This window comes from Adelges cooleyi, unplaced genomic scaffold (assembly GCF_023614345.1).
Source record: "Adelges cooleyi isolate 19-005CV unplaced genomic scaffold, UGA_ACOO_1.1 ACOO_flye_CR_arks_rails_tigmint_CR_PRNA_23, whole genome shotgun sequence".
NCBI lineage: Eukaryota > Metazoa > Arthropoda > Insecta > Hemiptera > Adelgidae > Adelges > Adelges cooleyi.
Window position 1 is genome coordinate 15,817,072 of NW_026095893.1, and position 25,700 is coordinate 15,842,771.

Here is a 25,700-nt window from a genome sequence, read left to right on the forward strand (position 1 = left end):
GTACAATAAACACCGTAGCTTTCCGTACATTCGACGGGGAAAATATAAACGGACCGACGAGTTTCCGATACGACATGAGCCATGAGGTCGCGCAAAAGCAATTTAATAATAATTATAATCGAACGATAATTATTTTCGTTTTACTAATATCCGTACCCGAGCCGTATAAGGAGTACCGCGTGATACATTACGTTATAGACAAGCAAAGTACATGTACTTATTCGTTGTACCCTTGAGGTCACGTCCTATTACTATTGTTTTTAACGACCAATAAACCTGTAATCTGTAGACGGTAAAGCTCGCGTTGATTTTTACATGAAATAATTTTCAAAAATAAACTGGAGAGAACTGTGTACATGCATTCATTTATCTTTATTAACCTTTTTTCACACTATAAACTTTTGAAACTTAAAATGGTCACGTATGTATTATTAACTTTTTAAAAGAAGAATCATTTTGCTGAAAATGGTATACTGGTCGATTACCAGTTTTCCCAAAATTATTCATTTTAAAATAATTTATTCAAATACATACGTACCCATTTAAGTCTTAAATAGTTTTTAGCGCTCTACAAAATACTAAATAAAGTATATTTTGGTAATTTTATAATACCATAACATAAAGAAAAACTAAACAATTTTAATTCCAAATAAATGAGTGTATAATGTTAAATACTCGTTATTATGTACCAGAAAGCTTCAGCTCCCTCCCCCTGTGATTCCTATTTGCACCATTGAAAACAAATATTTAATTATTAAAAATCAATACATTGCAGGGCTTTAATCCTTTGTGTACTATAATATTTTACTAATTTAAGTATTTCTAAAAAATACTTATTTGTGGCATAAAATTGAAATTGTCCTGGTTTGGTTTTTTAACAGTATAGACAGTAATATGATTATGTACGCATATCTACACTTTTTATAATATTGTTATCCAGTTCTGTAATTGCGCACAGGGAGCTTGTATATTATAATGTCATACTAATGTTAAATAATATTATGATAATAACGTTATTACAACAATAATGTTGTTGTTATTATTGTGTGCCTGGAATTGCACATGGTGTCTCTTTTTGTAGTCGTGACCGGCACCGCGGCGGGCCATTGTCCACGCTGTGCCATGCGAGTGGCCTGTTGCGACGGCGGCGGCGGTTGTCCGGCTAGACTAGAGAGCCGCATTCCACGAACCGGCGGCCACGGCGGCGTCGTCGTCGTCGGCTCGCGGGCCGGCCAACTTGTGCGCGCCGCTCGCACGGTTTAGCATAGACAAGACGTATAGCTATAGGTAATAATAACATAATATACGGTCTGTAGACTACACCTGCTCGTCCGGTCGGCCCGCGCAAGTAGCGTCTCGCTGTAAAGGTATAAAAATAAAACCGACATAACCGTAACGTAACCGAAAAACCAAACGCCGGCTACGCGGGCTGGCGGCCACGGTTGTGTTGTGCGTGAAGCTGCTGACTTAAGCGGAGAGCGGTAACGAGCAATAAATACGACGCGATAGATCATTTCCGAAATGATCCGGAAAAAAACCAAGAAGTAACGCGCGTACGCAGAAAAGAATAAAACGGTGGTGGTGGTGGTGGTGGTCGCTATTTTTTTCTTCCACATCGGTTCTGCTGCGACGAGTCACGGAGATGAAAATGCGCATTTTTCCTCGGCCGCCGAGAGGCAAGTGACCTTCGCGATTCGATTCAGCCGGTCAGCACCGGGAGGGGCCGTACCGATCCGCGGTACCGCCGCTCGCCTCTTCCGCCTGCAACACCTTCGCTCGCATCTCCTCCGCTCGGATCTCCCCCGCTGCCGCGTCGACGTCGCGCACGGAAAAATTTTCTCGAGGCGACGGAATCCGTGGTCCGGAAAGGTATGCGGGGTCCGGTCACGGGAAGAGAGCACTTGTTTTTCCGCGTGCGTACATAGACACCAGCTATGTACTATTATAATACGCTATTGTGCGCTATGCGGTCGTTAGATGTACTCGTAATATGTAAAGATACGGCCTAAGGCGAACGAAAGGCCAGGTCCGAATAATAATAATTATAATATTATATTCGTTTTGTGTTGTATAACAGTAGGTACCTACCGCGTAGTATGAATTATGCGCTTACAAATTATGTTATATACTTGAATTTGGTTTTTGCAAAAATCTCGACCAAAATACCTCCATGGTCGAATAAATTATTAAAACGTTAGGTGCTACATACAAGGCGATTGCGGCCTCACTTGAATCACCCATGCTTAGTTTTCCCATGATAACGTTTAATATTAAGATCGAAATGTACAAACATTATAATAGCTTGTGTGGATATAGGGATCGATATTTTATTATGGTTTAAAAGATAAAATAGTTTAATTACATACACATTTAGTGGTTACTTAGTTATGTGTAATGGCACCTACTTATATATTTTATCTCAAGCTAATACAATTAAAATAACTTACCATTAATAACAACAAGGTTGAATCGGTTAGTTGGGTACCTAAATCAATTTTAGACGGTTTTGGATTGTTAATACTAAAATTCTAGACATTATGTTTTTTCGTGCTATCAAGAGTTAACATTCTGTGAACACATCTTAACGTAGTTATCATATACCTAAACACGATAATGACATAAATAAAAAATCAAGAATTTAATTTGGACCTCCAAAAGAGTTTTTTTTTCTAATTTCACGACTATATTTTAGTTAAAAACTAAAAAGTTTACATTAAGTTAAAAAAAAAAAAATTGTTGAAACATAAATAATGACTTAAAATGTAAAATTGTTAACTAACTCTACGGGACAATTCAGTTTACAAAGTCATTTTTCCAACCTCCTCCACATACTATTTTTCTCTTCGGTTTGAACTTTGAACGCATAACAATATACCCCTAATAAGTAATAATTGATATCTGATAAGTGATAAGTTTAGTTATCACGGCAAAATACGACCGTTGATCTAAACGGTAAATAATCGTACTTGGACTTAAGTAATTTTACCCGTATGCCCCATATGCCTCACTTCTGTGCGTTCATTCGGAAACTTACTATATAATGATACCTATTATAATATATACCGAATAGAAAATGAATATATATATATATATATATATATATATATATATTATCCATATAGTATAAGTCACGCCTCCGGTTCTGCGAAAACGACCGTATAACCTGCGGATATCCGCGTGTGTGCGATAATAACGTTAAGTACGTTAAAATATAATGTAATAATAATAATATACTTACGAACGTGCAACTGGAAGGTGGTTCACGTGCCGAGTTATTGTTCACACGCCAGTCGTACGTGCAAAAGGGCGAAAGTATACTCATCGGAAACAAAAATATAATATCCAACTCGGGCGGCGGCCGTTTTACTCTTAACGAGAAAATTACACAACCAGCGATAACGTCTTGTCTGATAATATTTACAACCAATTTTCCATAGAATTTTCCATGTGCAGATTAGGCCGCACAGAAAACGACGTTAACTCGAGTGTGATAATGTAACTGTGATTTACCGTTATGCCGCTGTTATCGAACGGTTAAATAGCTACTTAAACTTTTGGTATTTTTTTTTTTTTAAACCGGCAATAATCGACACAACGTCGATTAGCAGCGAACAATGATATATTATTTGTTATTGACTGCGCCCGACTTTAATAATAATAATATTGTTATAATAAATTATAATAATTATCGAGTAGGTACCTGCCTGACTAACCTACCTGTAACGCTCACGTACGTAGTTGCAGTGCGGAAAATATAGCCAAGACACTGACAAACGAGCATGTAATTAGCGATGGATGTGATAATTAACACGGTGGACCTTAAGGGAGACAGACGATACGTTTACATATTTTTATTATTTATTACTATAAGAAGCAAAAGAATGTGTGTAATAAATAATGCCAGTCGTCATCTGTATGTATATAATTCAATACCGTTAATTACACGGTATAAAAGTAATTTGTAGTTAAAAAATATCGTTATATTAAATAATAATTATAGTAATAAAATACAACGCGCATTGTTAAGTATTAACTGTAACACAGTTTGCTGGATACGGTCTTGGTGATTTTTTTTATGGTAGCTAAATTTATATTTTCACATTTCATTGTCAATTCTAGACAGAAGCGATTTAAATTCGAAAGAACTGTCTTAAAAAAAACTTCCATCCATTTACCATACCGGACTTTACCGTTATAATTCGCTCAATAAATAGTATTCAAAAATGTTGTAACAATTGCACGTGAAAATGTGCTAAAAAGCGGCGTTGTGTAATGATCGACTTCCGATATACTTATTTTATATTCGTTTATAAACTATATTCTTATGATGATAGAATAAACTTATTTTTGAGATTTTTCTGCACTTCATGCCTCTTTTAAAAGTTTAGCGACCTCGTAAACATTAAATAGAGATTCTTAATTGTTCCATTCAAATATTTAATATAAATTATATTCAACCATCAAATTCTAAACGGTTAACATTAGCCAAGTAGGCAAAGAAACATTTTAAAACTATTATATAAAACATTTTGAAAACGGTTTTTCTATTTTATTAAACGATTTTACTACCGTTTTCATGACAGCTTTGTGGTTACAAAATATATATTTGTATAACGTTTTAATGTGTTTTTCTAACGTTAATCAAAAACATAATATGTAAAATGTTCTAAACGTATTTGTACAAAGAAAAATAAATGAATGTAAACAAAATAACGTTTTAGAGGATCAGTTTTCAAAATACATTATTGTAAAACATTTTAAACGAAAACGATTGTATTTTAAATTAATTTCTACTTTGCTACTTGAATATGAGTTATTAGAATTAAAAAGTACATTAACAGAAATAATTTAATAAATATTAGCATTGTATTATTATTCGATCGGTCACGTCAAGGCATTAATGTAACAAAATATTATACAAACAAATCGATTTTGTTTTGAAATAATATATTGTTGTATAATATTTAATGCACAGTGAGCAACACTTGTAATTGAGGAATGACTAATTTTCTCTGCCTCGCATGTGATTTTATAATAATAATAATAATAATAATAATAATAATAATACTGTATTATGATTATTATGAAAATAAACGGTCGAACGATTTTTACCAAGCGGCGTTCACGTTTTTCATCGAAGCGTACGAATTGAAAAAATAATCATTCAATAATATAATCCATTAAGAGGCTGGCGCCGAACAAACTCAGAATCAGAAATAACAATATTACTATCATAATACAACACCGTCCGTGTCGAACCCGTTGTTTTTCAAACACCAGTAATGACTGAATAAGTAACTTGGGGTACACATATATTCAATTAAAATTTGAATCTATGTGTTATTACACATTTTTCTCAAATGCAGTGAAAACAATTTTTATGGAAAACTTATTAAAAACATTTGTTACCTAATATAGTTATTCAAAATGTGTGTCCCTTATTATCTCCAGTGTACCAAGTTGCCTAGTTTTACTGTAGTCTCTTTTTCGATTAGTCTTTAAATGGTCATAATATAGTAGCATAAGCACAATATTCATGTGATCGATTTTAGTAGGTGTACTTTCGCGGTTAAAGTCGTCTACGTCTTATTCAAGTATTGATTTTACAAGATATTTTTTTTCTTTTATGGTTTCTAATTTATCTGCACTAATAATGAACACTGGTTGCATAATCGATGAATATCAGTTACCACAATAATAATTAAGCTGGTGGGATTATTATTATTAATTATTAAATATAATAATAATAAATCAGTGTGGTTTGTGAAATCATAAGTTAAGCAAGAAATTATACGCGAGTATGCCAACTTAAGCGACGGTCGTTGACCTTAGTATATATGTATCAGTTTTGGTCTTGTCGTGGGCATAATTTTGTTCATCTTGATAGAGATTACTCTAAAACAGAGATACACATTGACACAAGATACAAATATTCATGATATACTTAAAATTGCATTTACAACGGCAATGTTGCATTAATAAAATATTATATTTATTTATTTATACTTTGATACATTTTTGTTCATCTCTACTCCAAAATTATGTATTATTATTTTGCAAAAACCTAAACTATCTGACATGACACGAGATAAGAAGAAATACTCTGTTTTAGATTCATCTCCAGTGGCCGAGGCAGCCTTTTTTTAATTTTAATTTGTAGCCACATATGGTTGTACATTTTCTACGCTGTTTACGGTCGGCGACAAGACGTGTTTGTTTTATGAGAATTATTTATGAGACAATGAAACCGGCAAAGAGAATAATATTGTTAGATAGATAATGTTCAATTGGAACGCCCACGGCTTTGCGGTAATGATCTTGGAACGGACGGGCGCTAAACAGTCGTTTTAATTTATGCGGATGATCTTTGAAAATGCATAAATAAAATTATATCATCCGGTAAAATCTCGAAAACCGCTTATAAATGACTTGGAAAACAGTTTTGTTTTATATTTTTACTCAAATTTTATTGCTTTCTCGATGATAATAATCGAAGATGCGCCGTGTGCATCGCGCGATTTTCGAGTTCGATTAAACAACTCGCACTGTTATCCAAATAGTGAAACGGATCGTTACATGTTAATGATTTATGTTATAAATTATATATTTATATATATATATATATTGTATGTATATACACTATACAGTGTATAATCGCAATGGATTCAACGACTCTCCAATTATAAAACGTTACTAAACGATGGCCGATTTGTTTATGCACTCAATAGGTAATTTAACTGTCTTGCGTGGAATCATGTTTCCATTTGTTGTTGGTATATTCAATTATAAAATCTGACGCTTAAAAATAATGCCGACTACTCGCACTAAAATAACACGTCGAGTCGTTGAAATCACGAGTTCGAGTGAGTGGTCGTTGTTTCACGATGATTCTCCTATTCACAGAGTAGTTTTCACAATTCATTTTTTAAAATAAAACCATCAACTTGTCCGTGGTCGTGCATGCGATTATTCTCTCTGTACGTCGCCATCAGCAGCTGCTCTCTAAAGTCTATATATTCCACCGTTCACGCACCTCCGCGTCTCAGCTATAATAACGTTCACCCACCGGCAGTCTTACTACCCAAACACACGAGTTATCCAATGCAATATGCTCCGTTCGTTGCATTGTGTAATGTAATTATCGATTGATTTATAGTTCATACTCCACAGTATCATTGCTAGTTGTAAACTGCGGAATCCTATGAGAAACAGCGATTCCGCAGTGAGTTAGTTTCGTCTGAATTGTGCAATATTATTTTCGTAGACACGATAGAAAATTGCATATGATGTAAATATAGATAAAATGACAGGAGATGATGGAGCAACTAGAAAGGAAGAGAAGCCACATATTTCATAACATTAGCTGTTAGATCTCAACATGTCTAGCACGACTCCTCTACCCGGAGTTAGTGTTCCTGATTATTCTTCGGTGCGATTAATATTCATAAAAGTTTATTTAGTATCATTCGTTGGCAATAAGTTCACATAGGAATCGCTTTAATGGTATTATGGCTAATTCTTTTCTATTTCTTTGTTGTGGAAACCTAGAGCACACGCGCCCTTTGGGCGGTGGTTGTTCATTACAAACGTTTTGCCGCTTATATGGCTAATGACACGAATGCCAGATAATGGCGCATCCATGGACTATCTTCTAATTTTTCAGCGGTAGTCCAGCCAAACGTTTGAAGTACGCCTGTAAACGACCTAGCAGCAAAACGGTTTTTTCGGTAAATTACAGCTTTATGCAAGACTGCGGGTGAACTGTATATTTTTCCATTAAGTAAACCACTTTGGGAAGCAACGAACAATGATGGCTAAAGACAGGTTTAGCTTATTCGCTATTAAAATTGAATTATTTCGAACATACAAATAATTAGACGTGTGTACAAAATCGTTCAGTCGATACTTAAACGCACTTGGGTTTCAGGATTAACTGGCGACGCTTATACATTTTAGTATTAACTTAAATGATTGTTATTTTGCTGATATTTCGTACGTTAATAGTTAACGTCGGTACAGCGTATATAATATTATGTATATATACATCTATTTAAATCTCCGTGAGGCCAGCTAGGTAGTATTTACCGTTATGGTTACCATCTACTCAAAACTAATGTGCGCGCGTGCAACACAAAGGTTCGCTTAGCTCGTTTCTTTTGAAAATTCTTTGCCAAGGTACAAGGTCTGCTCCTTGTGGCGATAATTAATGAAGAAGACGCGTTTTGACAAATGACAATCAGTCGCAAAACGACTTTGAACATTTGTCAGGTATTATTTCCTAGTGTTGCCACTAATGTTCGTGGGCGTTCAATGCCAACCCATCAAGTGGGTATCCCCTGCGTTCCCGTATGTACTCCCATCGCGACCTTACTACAATCGTTCAGTCCAAATAATATTACAAAATTATTACAAGTCATCGGTCGTCCCGTAGGCTTAAGGGGATTGAAAGCGGGTTTCTAAGGGGCATTATATAGGCAAATAAATAATTTAAAAATGTATAAATATCAAACGGTAAATTACACATCTAGTTAAAATCAATAAATAAATAAAAAAGGAAATTCAACCTAAAATTCATAATGCCTAACCTAACAGATAAGTTTAAACTGTATGCTATATTTTTATCAACAAAATAGTATAAGATACCTACCGATTTACAAAAATAATTTTAAAAAAATGATGTATAAAAAATAGCTTAAGAGTGGCCACCATCATAGTGGAAATAGGAGGACATAAAAAGTTACAAATTAAGGAGTAAAAGTAATGATAAAGAAGTAGTAAATAATTTTGACGATGCATGTACAAAGCACAGGAGTTAGGGAAGATCAAAAAATAAATTCTACGTATTCACAAATATTATCGTTTAGGGAAAGTTACATAACACATACTTATCCGTTGTATTTTTTGTGTTGCAGAAGTCCAAAATAAAAACGACAAAGCGATGGATGTGGTCACGGATATAACTTCGTCGTTCAACTATGGGCCGGAACGATTTTACGCCGGTAGCGAATTCGGAAGGCCGGAAACGATGAAATCTACGTACGAGATTATATTGTCTCGATCCGACGACTCGGAGTCGACGGACGGTACCACCGCGGCAAAGAGGCCCATGGCGATCAACGGCAATAGCAACAGCTGCAAGTCGACGGAAGACACGTGCAGCAAATCGAGCGTCAGGGACAAGATAGCGCTATTTTCGTCGCGGGCCGCCGCCGAATCGAGGTCCGACAAAAAAGACTCGACCTCGTCGTCGTCATCGTCCGCGTATTCGTCGGGCTCGCCAGACTCGTCGCCCCTTAGCACGCCACCCGTTTCGACTCGGGGTAGCAGTACTCTGCCACGAAATCCGTCGGCCGAACGCTGCCACCAACGAAATCAATACCAAACACAGGTTTCAGTGCCGGCAACGGCCGATGAGGCCAAGACACCGTTGACGCGGGCCATCAGTTTCACGGACACGGCGTCACAGTATCACCGGCGGTCTCAGAGTCTGGTGGAACCGTACAGCAAGTACTTCAACACAATGAACACGTACGCCGAAATGGGACGATCGTCGTTGAATACACTCATTGAACAGCGGCGACGCAGCATGTCTAAACTCCGCGGATTGGTCATACCGGAAAAGGCCAACATGTCCGTCGACGACGACCGACACCCGGCCATTCCAGATCTGCCGGAGATCAAGAGCAAAGACGTCGTGGACACCGGCGACGTCGAATCCAGACCGGTGTTTTGTCCGCCGACCAAGACTTACGTCAACAGGCCGGTGACGGGCACGGTGACGCGATACGCCAGTCCGGTGAAGACCGTTCGGGCCGTACAACCGTCGGCTATACCGGCGGCGGCCGCGGTGGTGGTCGTCGAAGAACAGCACTCGTCTTCGTCATCTTCGTTGAATTCCAGTCGGGAAGAACTCAGGCACATTATACAAGACGAGCGACCGAACAGGGAATCGATCATCGGCTTGTCAAAGTCCAAGGCGGCCGCGTTCAAAGGCGACAGCGACGAGGATTCGGCGTTGAGTTCAAGCCGGTCGAGCATTTCGCAGTACTCGCCGACGTCATCGCCATCGCCCAACCGGTGCATAATGGCGGCGGCCGATGAAGTCAACGGGTGCAGCAAGCGCGTGTTGAAACCCGAAAGCGTAGAGGCCATCAACCGAAAGAACGTGTTGTGCTCGGCCAGAAACAGCAGCGGCAAGCCCGAACCATTGTATCCGTTATGTAAACCGACGGCCGGTCGTCAACCACAGCAACAGCCGACGTTGGACACGTTGTGGTCTTCCGACCCGGTTCGGCCGTGCGTCAACGGCAACAACGTCAAGACTGAGTACTACGCTATGGACGTATCCGCCAACGACAGGCAGCCGAAAGGCAAGTCTAAATACTCGCACAACCGTATGTCGTCGATGGAATCGACCACCAGCGAGGACTCGTCCATGCAGTACGTGAGCGCCGAGCAGTTCGGCAGCATCAGTTCGCTGGCATCGTCCACTAGTCTGATATCGCAGCAGGAACTACAGCAGCTAATCGAGGACGCCAATCAAACGCTCGAGGAGTCGGCCGTCGTGCCGTCCCAAACCGTTGAAGTCATGGTCGTCATACTGCACCGGGACAGTGCCACCAGCAGCGTCGGCATAACTCTTGCGGGTGGTGTCGACTACGAGACTAAAGAGATAACAGTAAGTCTAACAGCAATTTCAATCAAACCCCAAGTCTTTCAACGTACATACCATAATATATAAAATCTGTAGCTAATCTAATATGTATCTGTAACTAATAATATGACTATCGAGTCATTACTTAATATTATATATAATAATATTACTTAACAGTAAATGGGGTCACTGATCTATTAAGAAGGTTATCTTGCAAAATTATTCCTATTCCATCTAACGGATATAGGTTTCGTACATCTGCAGTACATGTCAAAGAAAACGTCGCCAAGTTTATTTGGTATGATAAAATGTTTCCGTATAATTTTAGAAGCAGGACAACATATCAAGTGAAATATTTTTAATCAGGGATAACACGTTTTTAAGTTCAATCATTATATCGTTTTATAATTATTAATAACACTCTTACTACTTAAGTTCAAAAAATATATTTATTTAAAAAAAATTGTATTTACTATCTCAACTTGATAAATATACACTAACAACTTATTTTATAGTTGATTTTTAAAATTAAACGATTGTATTTCATTAATTTTTTATTTCTATTATTACATTTAAAGCTATTAGTTTGAAGTTTTATGTATTTTTTTTTTTTTTTAGGTCTACAAAGTATTAGCTGGAAGTCCGGCTGATAAAGATGGGCGCGTTAAGAAAGGTGACCGTATACTATCAATTAACGGCAAGAGCATGAAAGGAATTACACACCGAGAATCACTGGCTATACTTAAAGTAAACACCTCTGTCATAAAATAAAATAAAGTGAAATATAAGTTTTCAAGAAAATTGTATTGTTTTAATTTTGTTTATTCAGCTTTTAAAAAATTATATAAATTATTAAGAAACGGTTAAAACGTTAATAATAATTTTCTTTAGCTCAATCATAAACGCATAAATGTTTAAAAATTGATACTGTCAAGTCTTATAGGTTTTTCTCCTGTACTCTTTATGAAAGATTTTTCAGTATAATAATATACTACTGTTTTTATATAGGCACCACGATCCGAAGTAGTATTGGTATTATCCAGATGTAAATCTGAAGCGAGTGCAGAACCAAACGGATTACCTCAGCTAGCTGAAATATCAAATTCCATTGAAACCAAAAACAGTAATTATTAACAAAATGATTTCCTTTAAATTGCTTTGCAACTCTCAACATTTTTTATAATATTGTTTTAGACACGAGTAATCAAACTTTTGGACCAATGGTCAAAGTGATTCTGTCTAAAGACGGTTCTGGTTTGGGTTTCAGTCTAGAAGGGGGAAAAAATTCGCCGTCTGGAGATCAACCTTTGACAGTGAAAAAAATTTTCACAGGTAATTACATCACAAATAATATATTTTTTCCTCATTGCAAATAAATTTATTGTTTTTATCTCTCCACAGGTGGATGCGCCGAACAGTGTGGACAGATATTGGCTGGAGATGAACTAGTATCGGTAAACGATATAGACGTTACTGGTATGTCGCGCACCGAAGCTTGGAACTTGATGAAGAGATTAGTTAACGGGACCGTTTCGCTCGGCATACGTCACATTACATAATCTTCTTGCTGTGAGCTATTTATTCATAAATAAATAAGTAGTGGTATTCGGGTCCGTCAGTAGGCGTTAAACTCCTTTACCAACAACATAAAAATATGTTTTCTTAAACCTAATTATTATGAATATTTAACAATAACTACCACAAATTAAAATAAAATTAATTTGTGATAAAAATGTATAAAACTTATTTATGAATAGTGTACATAGAGAGTGTTATCTTATCTATATGTTGATTATATATAATAATATTATGATTTTTATATTATTTTATGTTCATTTTCATTTTACATATTGTGCCATTGTGATTTCTGTTAAATAGAATATAAATAAAAATACATTGAAAAAATCTGTATACTTAATATTTATTTTCAAACCTTAGCACCACAACCTTTTTGTTCATCATAATTTAATATTAATTTACCGAGAATTCCTTTAGGTAAATTTACATTTGGTAACTTTTCACTAATAATACCAGTAGCTACAGTTTTCCCATTTTCTCTTATTGTAAACGATTGACCAATGTCCATAACCATTTTATTGAGTAAAGTGAGTCGAACTTCAGCGTGTTCTCCGGGCATGATCATCGGTATAGATGGATCCAAGTCAATTCTAATGAACAAAACAGACAATATAAATAAAATATACAGATATATAATAACTAGTGCCTGTTAAAAAATAAATGTTATGCTTCAGGTTTATAAAAAAAATTAATTCTAGAAAAACTGCAATATTAAAAAAATATATAATAAAAGTAAAACTACAATAAAATAAACAAATTTTTAAACAAGAGCTTTATACTTGAAAACATCAAGTTCTTCAATTTTATTAATTTTACTATTCAGTTTTGAATTTTTAATAACTTTTTTCAACAAATATTATTAATTTAGACACATGTCTAAAAATTCCATCATAAGTTAAAATTAAAAAGACTTGAAAGACTAGAATAACAAATTCTGGGGCAAAATGGAAAAAAACTTTTTTAAGTGGAACAGAATGGGCTTTTTAAGGGGCAAAGGATAGACAATATTTGATATTAATGGATCTGAGTAACCCATTTTAAGTATGCAGACAAATTTTAAGGCAAAAAAATATTAAGTTTTTCTAGTTATAAAACTTAAAGTTATTTTTCTCTAAGTTATGGCGAAAGTTTGATAAAAAATTACTTCAAAGAAGTCTTTCTAGCGCATCTATTGGACGGATTTCAATTTTTTTTTTGTGAAGCTTACTGTTTTTTCTTTGGGGGCTAAAAGGCTGATTTTTGGTTTTATTAATAAATTAGTTAGATTTATTAGAAAAACTATAAAAAAGTAAAAACATAAACGCTTATAATACAATTTTGAAAAAAAAGCTTTTTAATCCTCATAAATAAGATGTTTTTCTGGATAATATACAGTTTTTGTTTGTTTAAATTTGTTCACTTGACTCTAATATACGTTATACATTTTAGTTGAAGTTAATTTATAATAACCTGCTAGCGATATTCCACGTATGACTAAATAATTGCTGCTGGTATTTGGACGTAATTGGTTTTGATCGTCCTCCTTCAGCACGCATGAGGAAATAGATTGTAGCTTTGAAATGGTTGTTCATTGTCAAACTATTACTTGGGCATATTATCATTCCTTTGCGAATGTTTTTAGGTTTAATGCCTCTCACTAGGAGTCCTACGTTATCCCCGGCCTTAGCCGTAGGCACAGATTGTTTAAATATTTGGATATCGCTAACGCTGGTTGAAATTTTTTCATCGAAACCAATCAAGTCAATTTTGTCATTCCTGTTTACAGTTCCTCGTTTAATGGTACCGATTACAACCGCCCCGCGGCCAGGTACTAACAGAGCATTGTCTATTGGTAATAAAAATGGTGACGAGTAATCACGTTGTGGCGTAGGAATATGATTGTCGATAGCGTCTAATAGTTTTCTAATTGATTTTTCTCCCAGTTCAGACGTGTCACCGTTTAAAGCAAGCTGAGCTGATCCAACGATGCATGGAACATTTTCACCTTCAAATCCAAAATCTGTCAATAACTCCCTTATTTCAAGCTCTACAAGTTCTATTACATCATTTTCAGATATATCGGCTTTGTTAATATACACTACCAAGTGATTTACACCAACCTATAAAAGATATATAACAAAAAAATTAGTTTAATTAAGAATCCGCAATCTAACCGCAAAGATTTACTCATTGCGGTTTCAAAGAGACAGGACATTTATTACAGCAACAACTTAAGAGACATTATGAAGGATAAATTCTGGTGGGACATCCTGATCGTGTATAAAAATATTTATCCAGGTATAAGTGAAAAAAAAATCTTAATACTTGTTTAATTAACAGCAAATGTTCTCGAGTTTGTGGCATTGAACCGTCTGTTGCAGCAACCACTAAAATAGCACCGTCCATTTGAGATGCCCCGACTATCATGTTCTTAACGAAATCGGCGTGACCCGGACAATCCACGTGAGCGTATTTACGTTTTAATGTTTCATAACCAACATGCGCTATGTTTATAGTTATACCTCTAGCTCTTTCCTCTGGAGCTTTATCAATTTGGTTGTAATCTATGAATTTTGATAAACCATCTTTTTCCTGTACTCTAGTGATTGCAGCTGTCAAAGTAGTTTTCCCGTGATCCACATGACCAATTGTACCTTATCGATAATGTAATAATACAATGCTGTTTATATGTGTAGGGAATTTTTAAAAAATACACACATTTATTTATTGCACAAAAAAATAAATAAACTATGAAATTGAGTTATGTTTTTTTATTATACTTACCAATATTACAAGTAGGTTTGGGTATTGTCGAATAATATTTCAATGTTGATTTGTGAATCTCACCACCTTTGCTAATTTGATTGTAAAAAAATAACTTTTTACACCATGAAGAATGTTTTACAAAACAAGATTTAATAAACATTATTTATATATATGAAGTTTATACACTTATGAAGTATGTACTATATTTGATTTGAGAATATATTAGTATAATATGACAATTAACAATTTATATTATGAAAAACAAAAATAAATGAAAATTATATTATTTCTGAATTGATAAAATTGATATGATATTAAATATTGATAAGAAAGTTTCGTGGTGATAAGAATATTATCACAAAATATTCTGTGATATTATTTTTGGCCATAGACATAATATTAATATACAATATTATTATGTCTATGTTAATAACCTTGCACATCACGGCTGTAGAAGATAAGGCCAAGGCCGCATACACAGAATAGAATAATTAATAGGTATAATATAATATTAAGGGGATTGCGTGCGGTCTGTTTTTAAGGAGTTTTGTATAGGCAATATTTTTAGAAAAAAGTGATTTTAATAAATTTTGACCATGTCCATTACTTACTGGTTAATTTGTATAAGCTTCAAGGTAGTATTTTTAATTTAAACTATTTTTCTAGAAGTAAAATCCATTTTGGTTTATTTTAGAGCAAAAAGTCAGACAAAATTTCAACTACATAAGATGGTTCAATTTTGTAAGACAATTCAAGTTCTTTGGTTAGGTCTACATTTTAATTTCTTGTAATTAAATAAATAAAATTGCAATTTTTTTATTATTAAAACCCAACTTTTTTACATAAAAAAAGGAAAAAATCAAAAATCGGCTTCAACAAAACTCGAATCTCTTTACAGAATTTAAATCGGACTATCCTAAGTAGTCGAAATATTGCCTGGCTTTTTGGTATAAATTCTAAAACGTCAAAAAACATCCCGCATACAATCCCCTTAACAGTAAAAGTATAAAATATAAATATATATAATACTTATAGTCAATCGATTCAATTCACTTCAGTAAACACAAAATTATTGTTATAACTTATAACTACACCATAGGAATAATATTTTATATTTGATAGCAGTTACAATAATTCAATTTTAAACTCACAATAGCTAAACATTGTAGTGTGAAAATAACTAATTTGTTATTTTCTAATAATAGGCATTGAAATAGTGTCCGGTTAACCATTTTGGTGTTTTAATTAAATAATTTTAAAAAATAAATCAAAATAGTGAAAGACTATATTAAAATTAAACTATTGTAACAACAAAATCTATCAAAATATATTTATTTAAATTTTATTAAGTTAAATTATTTTAGGCAGTTAAAAATAAACATCAAATATATAGTCATCAATATAAATGTTTATTAAGACACATTTAAATGCAATTGAATTTTACAGAAAATAGTTAACTTAAAATTATCACTACACATTAAAAATAGATTTTCTTCAATAATTGTATTAAAAATTGAACAAGTTCACACAGATTATTGATAATAGTTTAATAACGAAACAATTTTGATAATGAAACAAAAATAAACAAATTAACAATACTTATTGTGCAAAATGCAACTCGAACAGTACAAGGAATTCCTTCAAGGCTTATGTTGAGTAGTTGAATTGCTTTCTGAAATGATAAAACGACATATTTGTTAATATATTAGAGAACATTATATACTTTCTAATTTTTAAATAATTGACAACCTCTCTATATAGTTTATACTATCTTACACCTTTGCATAATTCTTTAACTTACGAAATTTAACTTATAAAATATTAAGTGTATTTTTAATAATACTATAAACTATAGCAATCGACATTGTTGTTGAACTAAACTTGTAAAACTCAGCAGTTATGAAACGACCAAAATAAAAGCCTCAGGCTAGCACAATAGTAAACAACCTGAGGATGTAGCAAAATAAGTTCCTAGAAGCATATGCAGTTGACTAAAACAAAGATGGTCAAAATGGGTCAGGAAACGTTAGGGTCGAGTATCGTTAACAGTGAAGAATTGATAGAAAAAATGAAAAAATAGTGGAGAGAACTGGTGATTGCAGCAAAGAAAAATGCAGCCTTTACTAAACAAAAGAAAAAGTTATGACTGTGAATAAATTAATAATATTAATATTGGTATCTAAAAAATGTTATACTACTTTTAACCCGATTGGTAAAAGTTCAACATGTAGCTTAACGGGCCTTGAAGGCCCAACACTGCAATCAACTAATGGTCTCTAATTTCTAAATTTATTTTTATTGAAATATTTAGTCGACCCTTGATTGTGTTGTAATAATTTTGTATTGTTAACGTGCGCCGTTCTTTATGAATATTTTATTATTTGTTTTTTTTTTACATACATTTTATAAATAAATTGAGTGAAAAAAAGCAAAGTAACATTTATAATTATTTTATATAATAAAACATCATATTAAGACTAAAATTGTATAACAATTAACTGTTCTGTACTAAATTTGAATTGTTTAGAAATAATTAAATTAACTTAAAACATTTTGTTATAAACAAAGAATATCCTTTATTATTATTTTAGAAACGTTTTTTAAATTTTTTATTTGGTATACGACTTATCAGTGGAATGATGTTTATGAAAAAAAACTGTTAGCTAAAAACCCTCTTGATAAGAGACTCACAGTATAAACACTATATAGTTTAAAGTATAAGTAGTCTGTAAAATTTAGCGTTATGGATTTAGTGGTCCGTGAGGTCCTAAAGGTTGGCGACCGCTGTTCTAGAGGAATTTTATAGAATACAAGCTGTCCGGACCAGGTGTTGCCCGGGATTTAGTTCCCAGGGCCGAGTAAAATAATTACAAATAAGATTAATAAAACTCAGTACTCCAGGTTGTATATTGTAAAGCTTTATAGCATACCCTGTCTCGGCTTTTTTTTGGATCTACATATTATGTACATAACATTACATTGATTATACCCCCCTCTTATTTAAGGGTCCCAGTCCCGATCCCGGTCCAAGTCCCAGTTCCAGTTCCAATGTTTAATAGCGTCCTCAGAACCGGCCTGTTTCATCACCTACCATTCGCTCGAGTACTGTGGTTACTATGGTTAGCAAACTAAGTGTTTATTTTGGGTTAGCAACAAAAAATATTTTGTATTTAAAGTATAAAATTCGTGTTTGAGGCCACCCTTAGGGGTGGAATTTTCAAAAAGTACTATGCCAGTTACCTTTGCGGGAGTGTACTCAACAACTTCACAAAGTTTCATGGCGATTGGATGAATGGTGAACTAATGCATAAAGGACAAGCAGACAAACATACATTCATTTTTATACATATAGATTAAACAAAAAATTGTACATGTACGTAATTCTCAGGATAATTAAGAAATTTGTTGGTAATTTTAAAAAATGTATAAGCGCCTAAGTAAAATAATACGGAGAATTTTTAATTATTAAATATAATATATACGTTCTGAAAGAACCATTGTTCGAAATATTTCAAACAAATTTTAGATGATACGGTTTGTTTTTTTTGTAAATTTTAAACATCGTCAAGTTAAAGCAAATAGATACAATCAGTAACAAGCCAATTATGAGGCTTTGCAATAATGTTGTTTAACCGGGCTATAGTAGATGTGTTAAAATATTATTTTGTTTTGTTACCTGGCAATTGACTAGGACTTTTTACAATACTATTATCAGGTACTGATTGAGCATGTAAACTGGTAACATTAGACGCAATCTTGTCGATTTGGTTTTTAAGATTAGAAACCTATAAAAAAAAAACCTGGTTAATATAATATTATAATATAGAATTTAAACATAACATATATACACCATTAGTTTATTACCTCTAATTTAGTGTCAGTGAACTTTTTGGTAAGCTCGTCTTCTGAAATTTGATATTTGCTTTCAATAGTTTTTAATTGAGCCAAAAATTTTTGGCTATTCTCTTTTAATTTCTCTATTTCATCCTATAAAAAAATACAGCAGTTAAAAGTGCAACATTTTCAATATAATTGTATTCACACAAGTTTTTAACCAACTTTATCTTTTTTCTGATCTTGAGAAAGCCAAACAAGTTTACTTGACAATGTTTGATTAGCTGCTGTGATGTTACTACTCAAATCATTAATTTGAACTCGTAACTCATCTGACATGCGATTAATACTGGTTTCATCAGTCTTAGAGCCCCTGATAAGAGTTAAATTGCCCTAAACACAAATAAATTTGCTTTATGTATAATTTATAAATGGTATACAAATAATCAATGATGATACTCATTTTAACTAGGGTTCGGGACTTAAGGCACTTATAACATTTAAAATAAGCGCTTAAAAACATTTGTTTTTTTTATTATAAAATACTTGTATTTTGTGCCCATGCTAAGTACAAAACAAAAGCAAAACAAGTGGTATTATTACTACGAAATAAAATACAGTTTTGAAAATAGTTTTCGTTTAGTTTTACCACAAGCATTTTTTTAATGATAGACCAAAAATCTGGGTGTTTGTTAGAGGCCTGCATCATCAAAATCAAAAATATTAACAAAAAACTTATAAATGAATTTCTTACAAAAATTACTTTCAAACTTCACGCTTAAATTTGTTGTAACTTGGCATAAATTTGTATAGCACTTGGCTAGCCATAAAAATAAGCAAATGCTTTAACTCCCGAACCGTAATACAAACATACAATTATTTGTGTAATGTTGGAATCCAATTTTTTTTGGTTGGATTGTAAAGAAGCAGTATTCTCTTTGAGGGCTCTAACGTTTATATTTAAATCTTCAAGTTCACTTCCAAACTTAGCCACTTCTGCGGATAAATCTTTCCTGACGTCTGGTGATGGGACGTGTGGAGGAATACGTTTTTCAATTGATAAAAGACTCGTATGTAATTGTTTAACCTGTAGATTAATCAATTAAAAATTATTATACAAATCATATTTACTAACATACATAACATTAAGAGTTAAATATACCTGCAGTGTTAAGTTTGTGATTTGTAAATTAAAACCAGATAATTGTTGATAAATGTCAGTCTGATTTATTTGAAGTTGTTTAGACATCGCATGACATTTTTGCAAGTCATCAGGAACACCTTGATTGCCGGCAGCAACTGAAAACAATATTGTAATATAATAAAATTAACACCTAATTTTTTTGTACCTATGAATAAAAATCTTTGTTAGTATAGACATGTTAAATAAGCAAGCAACTTTTTCAATATAAAACATTTCCAACCTTCATCGAGCTGGGTTTGTAAATGTAGTTGTATTTTGCGAATATCGAAAAATGTATACGTTTCGAATACAACCCAAACAACACAGCCAAACATTAAAGACATGCGTAACGCACTGCACCAAGTATTCGAAATGAACCTATGTTTTCGCCTACGAGTGATCTGCCTCCGTAGTTTGATCGGTGTCGGAGCCCGTGAAGACGAACAAGAGTCCGACTCGGAGGAACACATAAGTCGGCGATTTCTGTTGTTAGTGCCAATAATCGTGCCCGTTAAGGCATCCAGTTCTTTGCGCTTACGCATTTTTTTGCCACCGATGGCAGATCTCCGACTAACGTCACTGCTCATCAGGGCGTTAATGTACGGTTTGACACGGTGTCCGCTTTGGTCTTACATGGACGTGAGTTTCACTTATTTGATACAACTAGTTACTCTATTACAATTATCACACCTCTTTTTCCCCTTATTATGGCACTATAGCGAGCTTTCGTAACTGGGATCGTGAATTGGGATAATCACTGATACGTAAGTCATGTTAGAAACGCCGCGCAGAATGGAAAGGGCGGGGCGACGCGAGTACAGTGTTTAAGGGCTGATCAATACCGAGTACAGTATACAGACACATATTATTATGAACCGCCACCCGGCGCACAAAGCCTTCAAGTTAAAACAATACACTCTTAATAGAAGTAAAATTAAAATTATATTTCTTTTTGTAATCTGTCTTTTCCGTAAAATTGTGAATTATCAAAACCTACATGTTTTTTTTTTTAATGAAAAATTAATCATTAAATATAATCTTTTTACAAAAGAAATTTTATGCATCTCTTTTATTTGACATTGCGGTAAGAAATACGGTATTTCGTAAGCGTAATAAGGTAATTTTTACATTTTAAACGAAGGGTTGAGTGGATTGAAGGGTTAAATGTAATTTTCTAAAACTTTGGGGAGATTTATTTAACACGCGTTATCCACGCAACTTTGATAATAATAAAAAACATAATAATAGCGCCTTTATCAAATCATATCTCTAATCTCCGTAAATAATAATAATTTTGCAAAATTGTGTATTCAGTATTGTATCACAAAACATTTTTATCCACTCAAACTTTTAGGCTTTTACTACGAGTTCGTAAAATCACATGTTTTAATGAACAAAAGTTAATTAAATGGTACAACAACCAATGATGCATTTACCGAAATCCGAATGGACAAAAAGAAAAAATTATTGTCATGGACATTTAAAAATACTGTACGATTTTTTGTAATCCCTAGAAAATTCCCAATTCTGTTTTTAAAACAGCGACCCTCGGGTCAAGTCTGACTTCAGTAAGAATACATTTTATTAAATAAAAAATATAATTCAAATTTACAAATATTATTTAATTGAATTTACAATCTTTTCATAAGAAAAGTTTATAGTAACAAATGAAAATAAAACAAATTAATATCTTAGAATATGATAGGTAAGATAATAGATAAGAACATAATTTTTGCAAGATCATAATTTAGAGCTTAAATCACAGAATATATTATTTTGTGCTTAAACTATAGTGTATACTTATTAATACAGTATTAAGGATTCTTAATTAGTTATTTTTTATTTTTGTCAGACTATCTCAATCTACAAAAATCTATAGAAAAAAATAGTTTTTTAACACAAATAGTTTAGCTTGAATTAAAACCAAAATGTATTGGAATTGTTGTAAAATCAACTAATGTTCACACCTAAAAGAAGAAGAATTTATCTGTACTATGTATTTTTACATGTTCGGTAACTCAATTCACTAATTTTTAAAAGTTTATTGACATTTTAAAGAAAAATTATTTGATAAATCAAAAAATTACTACCCTTCAACATAGATTAACTACTGGCGAATAATAAATAATGAATATCAAAATAGTATATTATTAACTAAAATAAACTTTTTATTTATCACTCCATCTAGATGAAATTCTTAATTGAATAATGCCCAAATTTGACTGTAAAATTAAAAAAATGAAAATATACTATGTTGTCAATTATTTTTAGATTTTTTTTCTTTTACAATGAGTTTCATAAATAATGGTTCACGTGATAAAAACATGGCAATAAAAAGAATCAAAGTCTATGTCCACCAACACATTTTTGTGATACTTCTTTTTTTTGTTAATAAGTTTATTTTATTTAGATATGTTTAAACTAAATGATTACTAAAGCTCGCATATTTATGACTACATATTTTTTTAGTCAAATTAGAATTATACTTAAAATACAATATAAATTTGATTCACAAAGAGTAGATTTTAAATCAGTAAACTCATATTGCATATATTTGCATATTTGATACTTTTGAGCCTATATTTCCCCATAATTATTTCTAAATTTAATAGAATATTTGTAATTATAATTTTTAAATATGTTCCATTGTATTATTATCTTTAATCGTGTTTAGGAGTATGAGCTAAAGAAAATTATACATATTATGAAAAAAAGTATTAAAGGAAAATTTTAACTATTAAGTGTAATCCAAAATTTTTAAAATAATTGTCATTGTTTTTTTTAAATTTGAAAATATCACCAATTAATTGTAATTCAATGTTATCCTGATGCGTAAAATACCTTTTTAAATATTAATAATTGTAAAATGTTATTTATATTACTTCCACTATTTGAAAATCTTCTCCAAATTTGTAATGTATAATTAAGTAAAATATTGTTATAATCATTAACTACTAACAAATAGTAAACCTTTTTTATTTTATTTTGTAACTCTATTAGTATAACAAAATGTTTATACTAAAACTATATGAAAATTTACATTACATATTTTATTACCATTTACTTAAAATTGTTGAACATTTATAACTCAAACAAATAACATGTTTCATTTAAAATTTGTATCTCTACTACTTAACTTAATTTTATTTTTTAACCTTGGGTAGTCTATTTAGACGAATGTTTTAATTTTCACAGCTTTATTTGTATTGTATTTTAAATGGTGTTAATAAAACCAAACAATGAATATCTTTAAAATAAAATGACCTGTTATAAAATAGTTAATATATTTGTTTAAAATACTGAATTGGTTAGAGCCATAACATACAAGCTTTGTTTATAATGAATTGTAACAATTTATAAATTACTTACTTGTAATAATAGTACGGTTGAACTTGTCTAGTTCACCCTGTAAAGCACTAATAAACCAACTCATGGTCAATAGCCAGACTATGAGGACAGATAAAATGAAAAATACACAAATGGTACGCGTTTGAACGTGACATTTATCCAATGTTACTCTCTCAACAAACTTGTCTCGTTGAAATCTTAAACAAAAAAATTTAACTCAATTGAAAACTTTCTTACAAAGCGTACGTAAATAAGGTGCTGAGTTAAGCATTATACTTTCTGTATTTTTTTTTCCTCGGTGAGGCCAACATTTGAGGCGATGGGATATGGACAGAAGAACTACTCTCCGATTCCGACATTCCTAGCAGCTCATAGCTTTTGTTTGACACGCTTGGTAGTTCCATTTAGCGACTAACATGCTTAAACTATACCATAATAATATTTAAAATCAAGATATAATCTACATAAAACTAATCAAATAAAAAAACAACAATAACTATTACAACAGATTGTAATATTTAAAAAAAATGTTTTTAGACACGTTAACAAAATAATCCAAGATAAGATAACGCTTATCAATTTATGATAACAACACTTTTTTGACATTACTTTTTTTACCACGTCTTGTTTTTGGGTGCTATTTATCAAGGCCTCACAATATTGTAACAAGTTATAACATATCGAAGCTTACGATATTATTCGGTTGAAAATCAAAACACCAGCTGTTCCAACATCGAACGAATGAAACTGTACATTATTTAGATAAGAGCCCAAAAACTCATAATATTATTGATGACCTTTTATGCAGCTCTTGCAAAGTACCTTTGCAAAAAGAAATAAAATCAAGAAAAAAAAAAGAAACTATGTTAGATTAAAGTCCCCATCACCAAACTTTTACTAGATGTTCTACTCACTTATAAGTAAGTATTGCATGAATTTGGAAAATGTTCGTTCAGTCACATTTGTGTTGTGGGTCATAAAAGTAGATAGTTTTCAGCAAAATACCCATGTTTGAAGCCGTAAATTAATAGCAAAAAAAAACTTAATTGGTTCAAAGATGATATGGATCATAAGAACATAACTTAAATTTTATATAAACAAAATATTTGTTTTTAATTTTTAACTTTTTGACCCCAAAAAAAGTTTTTGAAAAATTAAAAAAAAATGTATTTTCTTAAAATTTGGTTAAAGTACACTTAGTTAGAATTTTAACAGTGCAGGTTTTATGTCTATACCACTATCGGCGGTTAAATTACAAAGTTGGGAATATAAGGTGTTTTAGGATAATTTTTTTTAAAAATTGACCTACCTAGGTCCAAAAAAAAATTTTAAAAATTGTTTTGTTATTAAGGACTTGTAAAAAATATATGATAAAAATAGGCGGACTCGTCTAGTCTAAAAACTATTTATCTAGTGATTAAGATGTAATATAACTGTCAACAGCTGTGTTGTTTTATAAAATTGGTTAGTTTGTCTTAATTCATGTAAACAGCTAATATTTCGTATATAATTTTCAAAGTAATTATAACCAATTTTTTTGTAATATTTAAATAGGTAAACGATTTAACCCGTAAACTATATTGCCAAAAAATATACAGTACTTACCATGTATGTGGCAGTCACATAGGCGCAAATACGGGGGGGGCTAGTGTGGGCTTAGCCCCTCCAATGCTAGACATAGCCCCACCAAAAAAATTAGGTTATGCATACAATTTTAAAATATAAAAATATATTTACTTATTAATGTAATTAAAAAAAAATTCCAGCCCCCCAAGTAAAAAATTGAAATTGCGCCTATGAGCAGTCATGAATACAGTATATTTACACAATTTATAAGTAAGTGTTAGCAGTAGCGTATCTAGGATTTTTCCACGGGGGGGAGGTATACAGATTTAACAGCCATACTTATACAATTTTTAAGAGGGCCTCATTATTATTAATTGGAAAACTTAAGACGTGTCATTAAATTATCTATATTGATTTTGTGCTAAAATATTCTAATTTTGATCAAAACAGCGGCGTAATGTTAATAAAAACAAAACAGTTTTAGGTCAAAATGGGTTTTGTCTATCAATTTTTATTTACAAATGGTTAACATTTTATTTTTCGTTTTGGAAATAAAAATATAATAACAGGTCAACTCAATTTCGATAAAAGTATGTAGAAGCATTACAGAAACATTTGTATTGTAATAATATTTTTAAACCCTAAATAGAACAATTATCGTCATTATATACTAATAAACAATTCGACGAAAATTATTAATTAATAATAACAACAATTATAATAACTGTTTGTTGACTTATCGCTGTTTAATTTAAAACTTTCAGGAACGTAAACGTAACTTTGTGGTAATAC

The 25,700-nt window shown here is 32.3% G+C and overlaps 3 protein-coding genes across 5 annotated transcripts in view; 1 reads left to right on the forward strand and 2 right to left on the reverse strand.

The window, feature by feature from the left end:
* The window catches only part of LOC126835275 (uncharacterized), a 43,208-nt gene extending 30,682 nt beyond the window's left edge, over positions 1-12,526 (forward strand). For both annotated transcript variants that reach the window (XM_050567751.1, XM_050567750.1), the window contains 5 exons: positions 8,913-10,678; positions 11,273-11,401; positions 11,663-11,777; positions 11,849-11,986; positions 12,056-12,526. In XM_050567751.1, coding sequence (XP_050423708.1) covers positions 8,913-10,678; positions 11,273-11,401; positions 11,663-11,777; positions 11,849-11,986; positions 12,056-12,213 — 2,306 coding nt within the window. In that variant the 3' untranslated portion in view covers positions 12,214-12,526. The remainder of the gene's footprint in view (positions 1-8,912; positions 10,679-11,272; positions 11,402-11,662; positions 11,778-11,848; positions 11,987-12,055) is intronic.
* A 30-nt stretch (positions 12,527-12,556) lies between these two features.
* On the reverse strand, positions 12,557-15,259 carry LOC126835276 (elongation factor Tu-like). The gene is made up of 4 exons (XM_050567752.1): positions 14,996-15,259; positions 14,537-14,865; positions 13,682-14,331; positions 12,557-12,822 (listed from the first exon to the last, which is right to left on the reverse strand). Exons 1-4 carry the CDS (start codon positions 15,135-15,137, stop codon positions 12,582-12,584), a joined length of 1,362 nt encoding a protein of 453 aa, XP_050423709.1. The 5' UTR covers positions 15,138-15,259; the 3' UTR covers positions 12,557-12,581.
* Positions 15,260-16,365: 1,106 nt separating this feature from the next.
* On the reverse strand, positions 16,366-23,888 carry LOC126836080 (myosin-2-like). 2 transcript variants are annotated; one of them, XM_050569098.1, is made up of 8 exons: positions 23,619-23,888; positions 23,364-23,539; positions 19,974-20,110; positions 19,686-19,898; positions 19,037-19,204; positions 18,842-18,964; positions 18,654-18,762; positions 16,366-16,649 (listed from the first exon to the last, which is right to left on the reverse strand). In XM_050569098.1, the coding sequence occupies exons 1-8, from the start codon at positions 23,744-23,746 to the stop codon at positions 16,618-16,620; spliced, it is 1,086 nt and encodes a 361-aa protein (XP_050425055.1). In that variant the 5' UTR covers positions 23,747-23,888; the 3' UTR covers positions 16,366-16,617. The 2 variants fall into 2 exon arrangements, with proteins under 2 accessions (XP_050425055.1, XP_050425053.1); XM_050569096.1 differs by lacking the exons at positions 23,364-23,539; positions 23,619-23,888 and adding an exon at positions 20,236-20,843.
* Between the last annotated feature and the right edge of the window lie 1,812 nt (positions 23,889-25,700).

Excerpts from the sequence above, each read along its gene's own strand:
- LOC126835276 (XM_050567752.1), bottom strand. The coding sequence starts at position 15,137 with ATGTTTATTAAATCTTGTTTTGTAAAACATTCTTCATGGTGTAAAAAG. Across the intron at positions 14,332-14,536 it reads ATTTGCTGTTAATTAAACAA|GTTGGTGTAAATCACTTGGT; the intron begins GTATTAAGATTT and ends TATCTTTTATAG. Across the intron at positions 12,823-13,681 it reads ACGTGGAATATCGCTAGCAG|AATTGACTTGGATCCATCTA; the intron begins GTTATTATAAAT and ends TTTGTTCATTAG.
- LOC126836080 (XM_050569096.1), bottom strand. The coding sequence starts at position 20,581 with ATGAGCAGTGACGTTAGTCGGAGATCTGCCATCGGTGGCAAAAAAATG. Across the intron at positions 18,965-19,036 it reads AAGATCAGAAAAAAGATAAA|GATGAAATAGAGAAATTAAA; the intron begins GTTGGTTAAAAA and ends ATTTTTTTATAG. Across the intron at positions 16,650-18,653 it reads AAGTCCTAGTCAATTGCCAG|AAAGCAATTCAACTACTCAA; the intron begins GTAACAAAACAA and ends TTATCATTTCAG.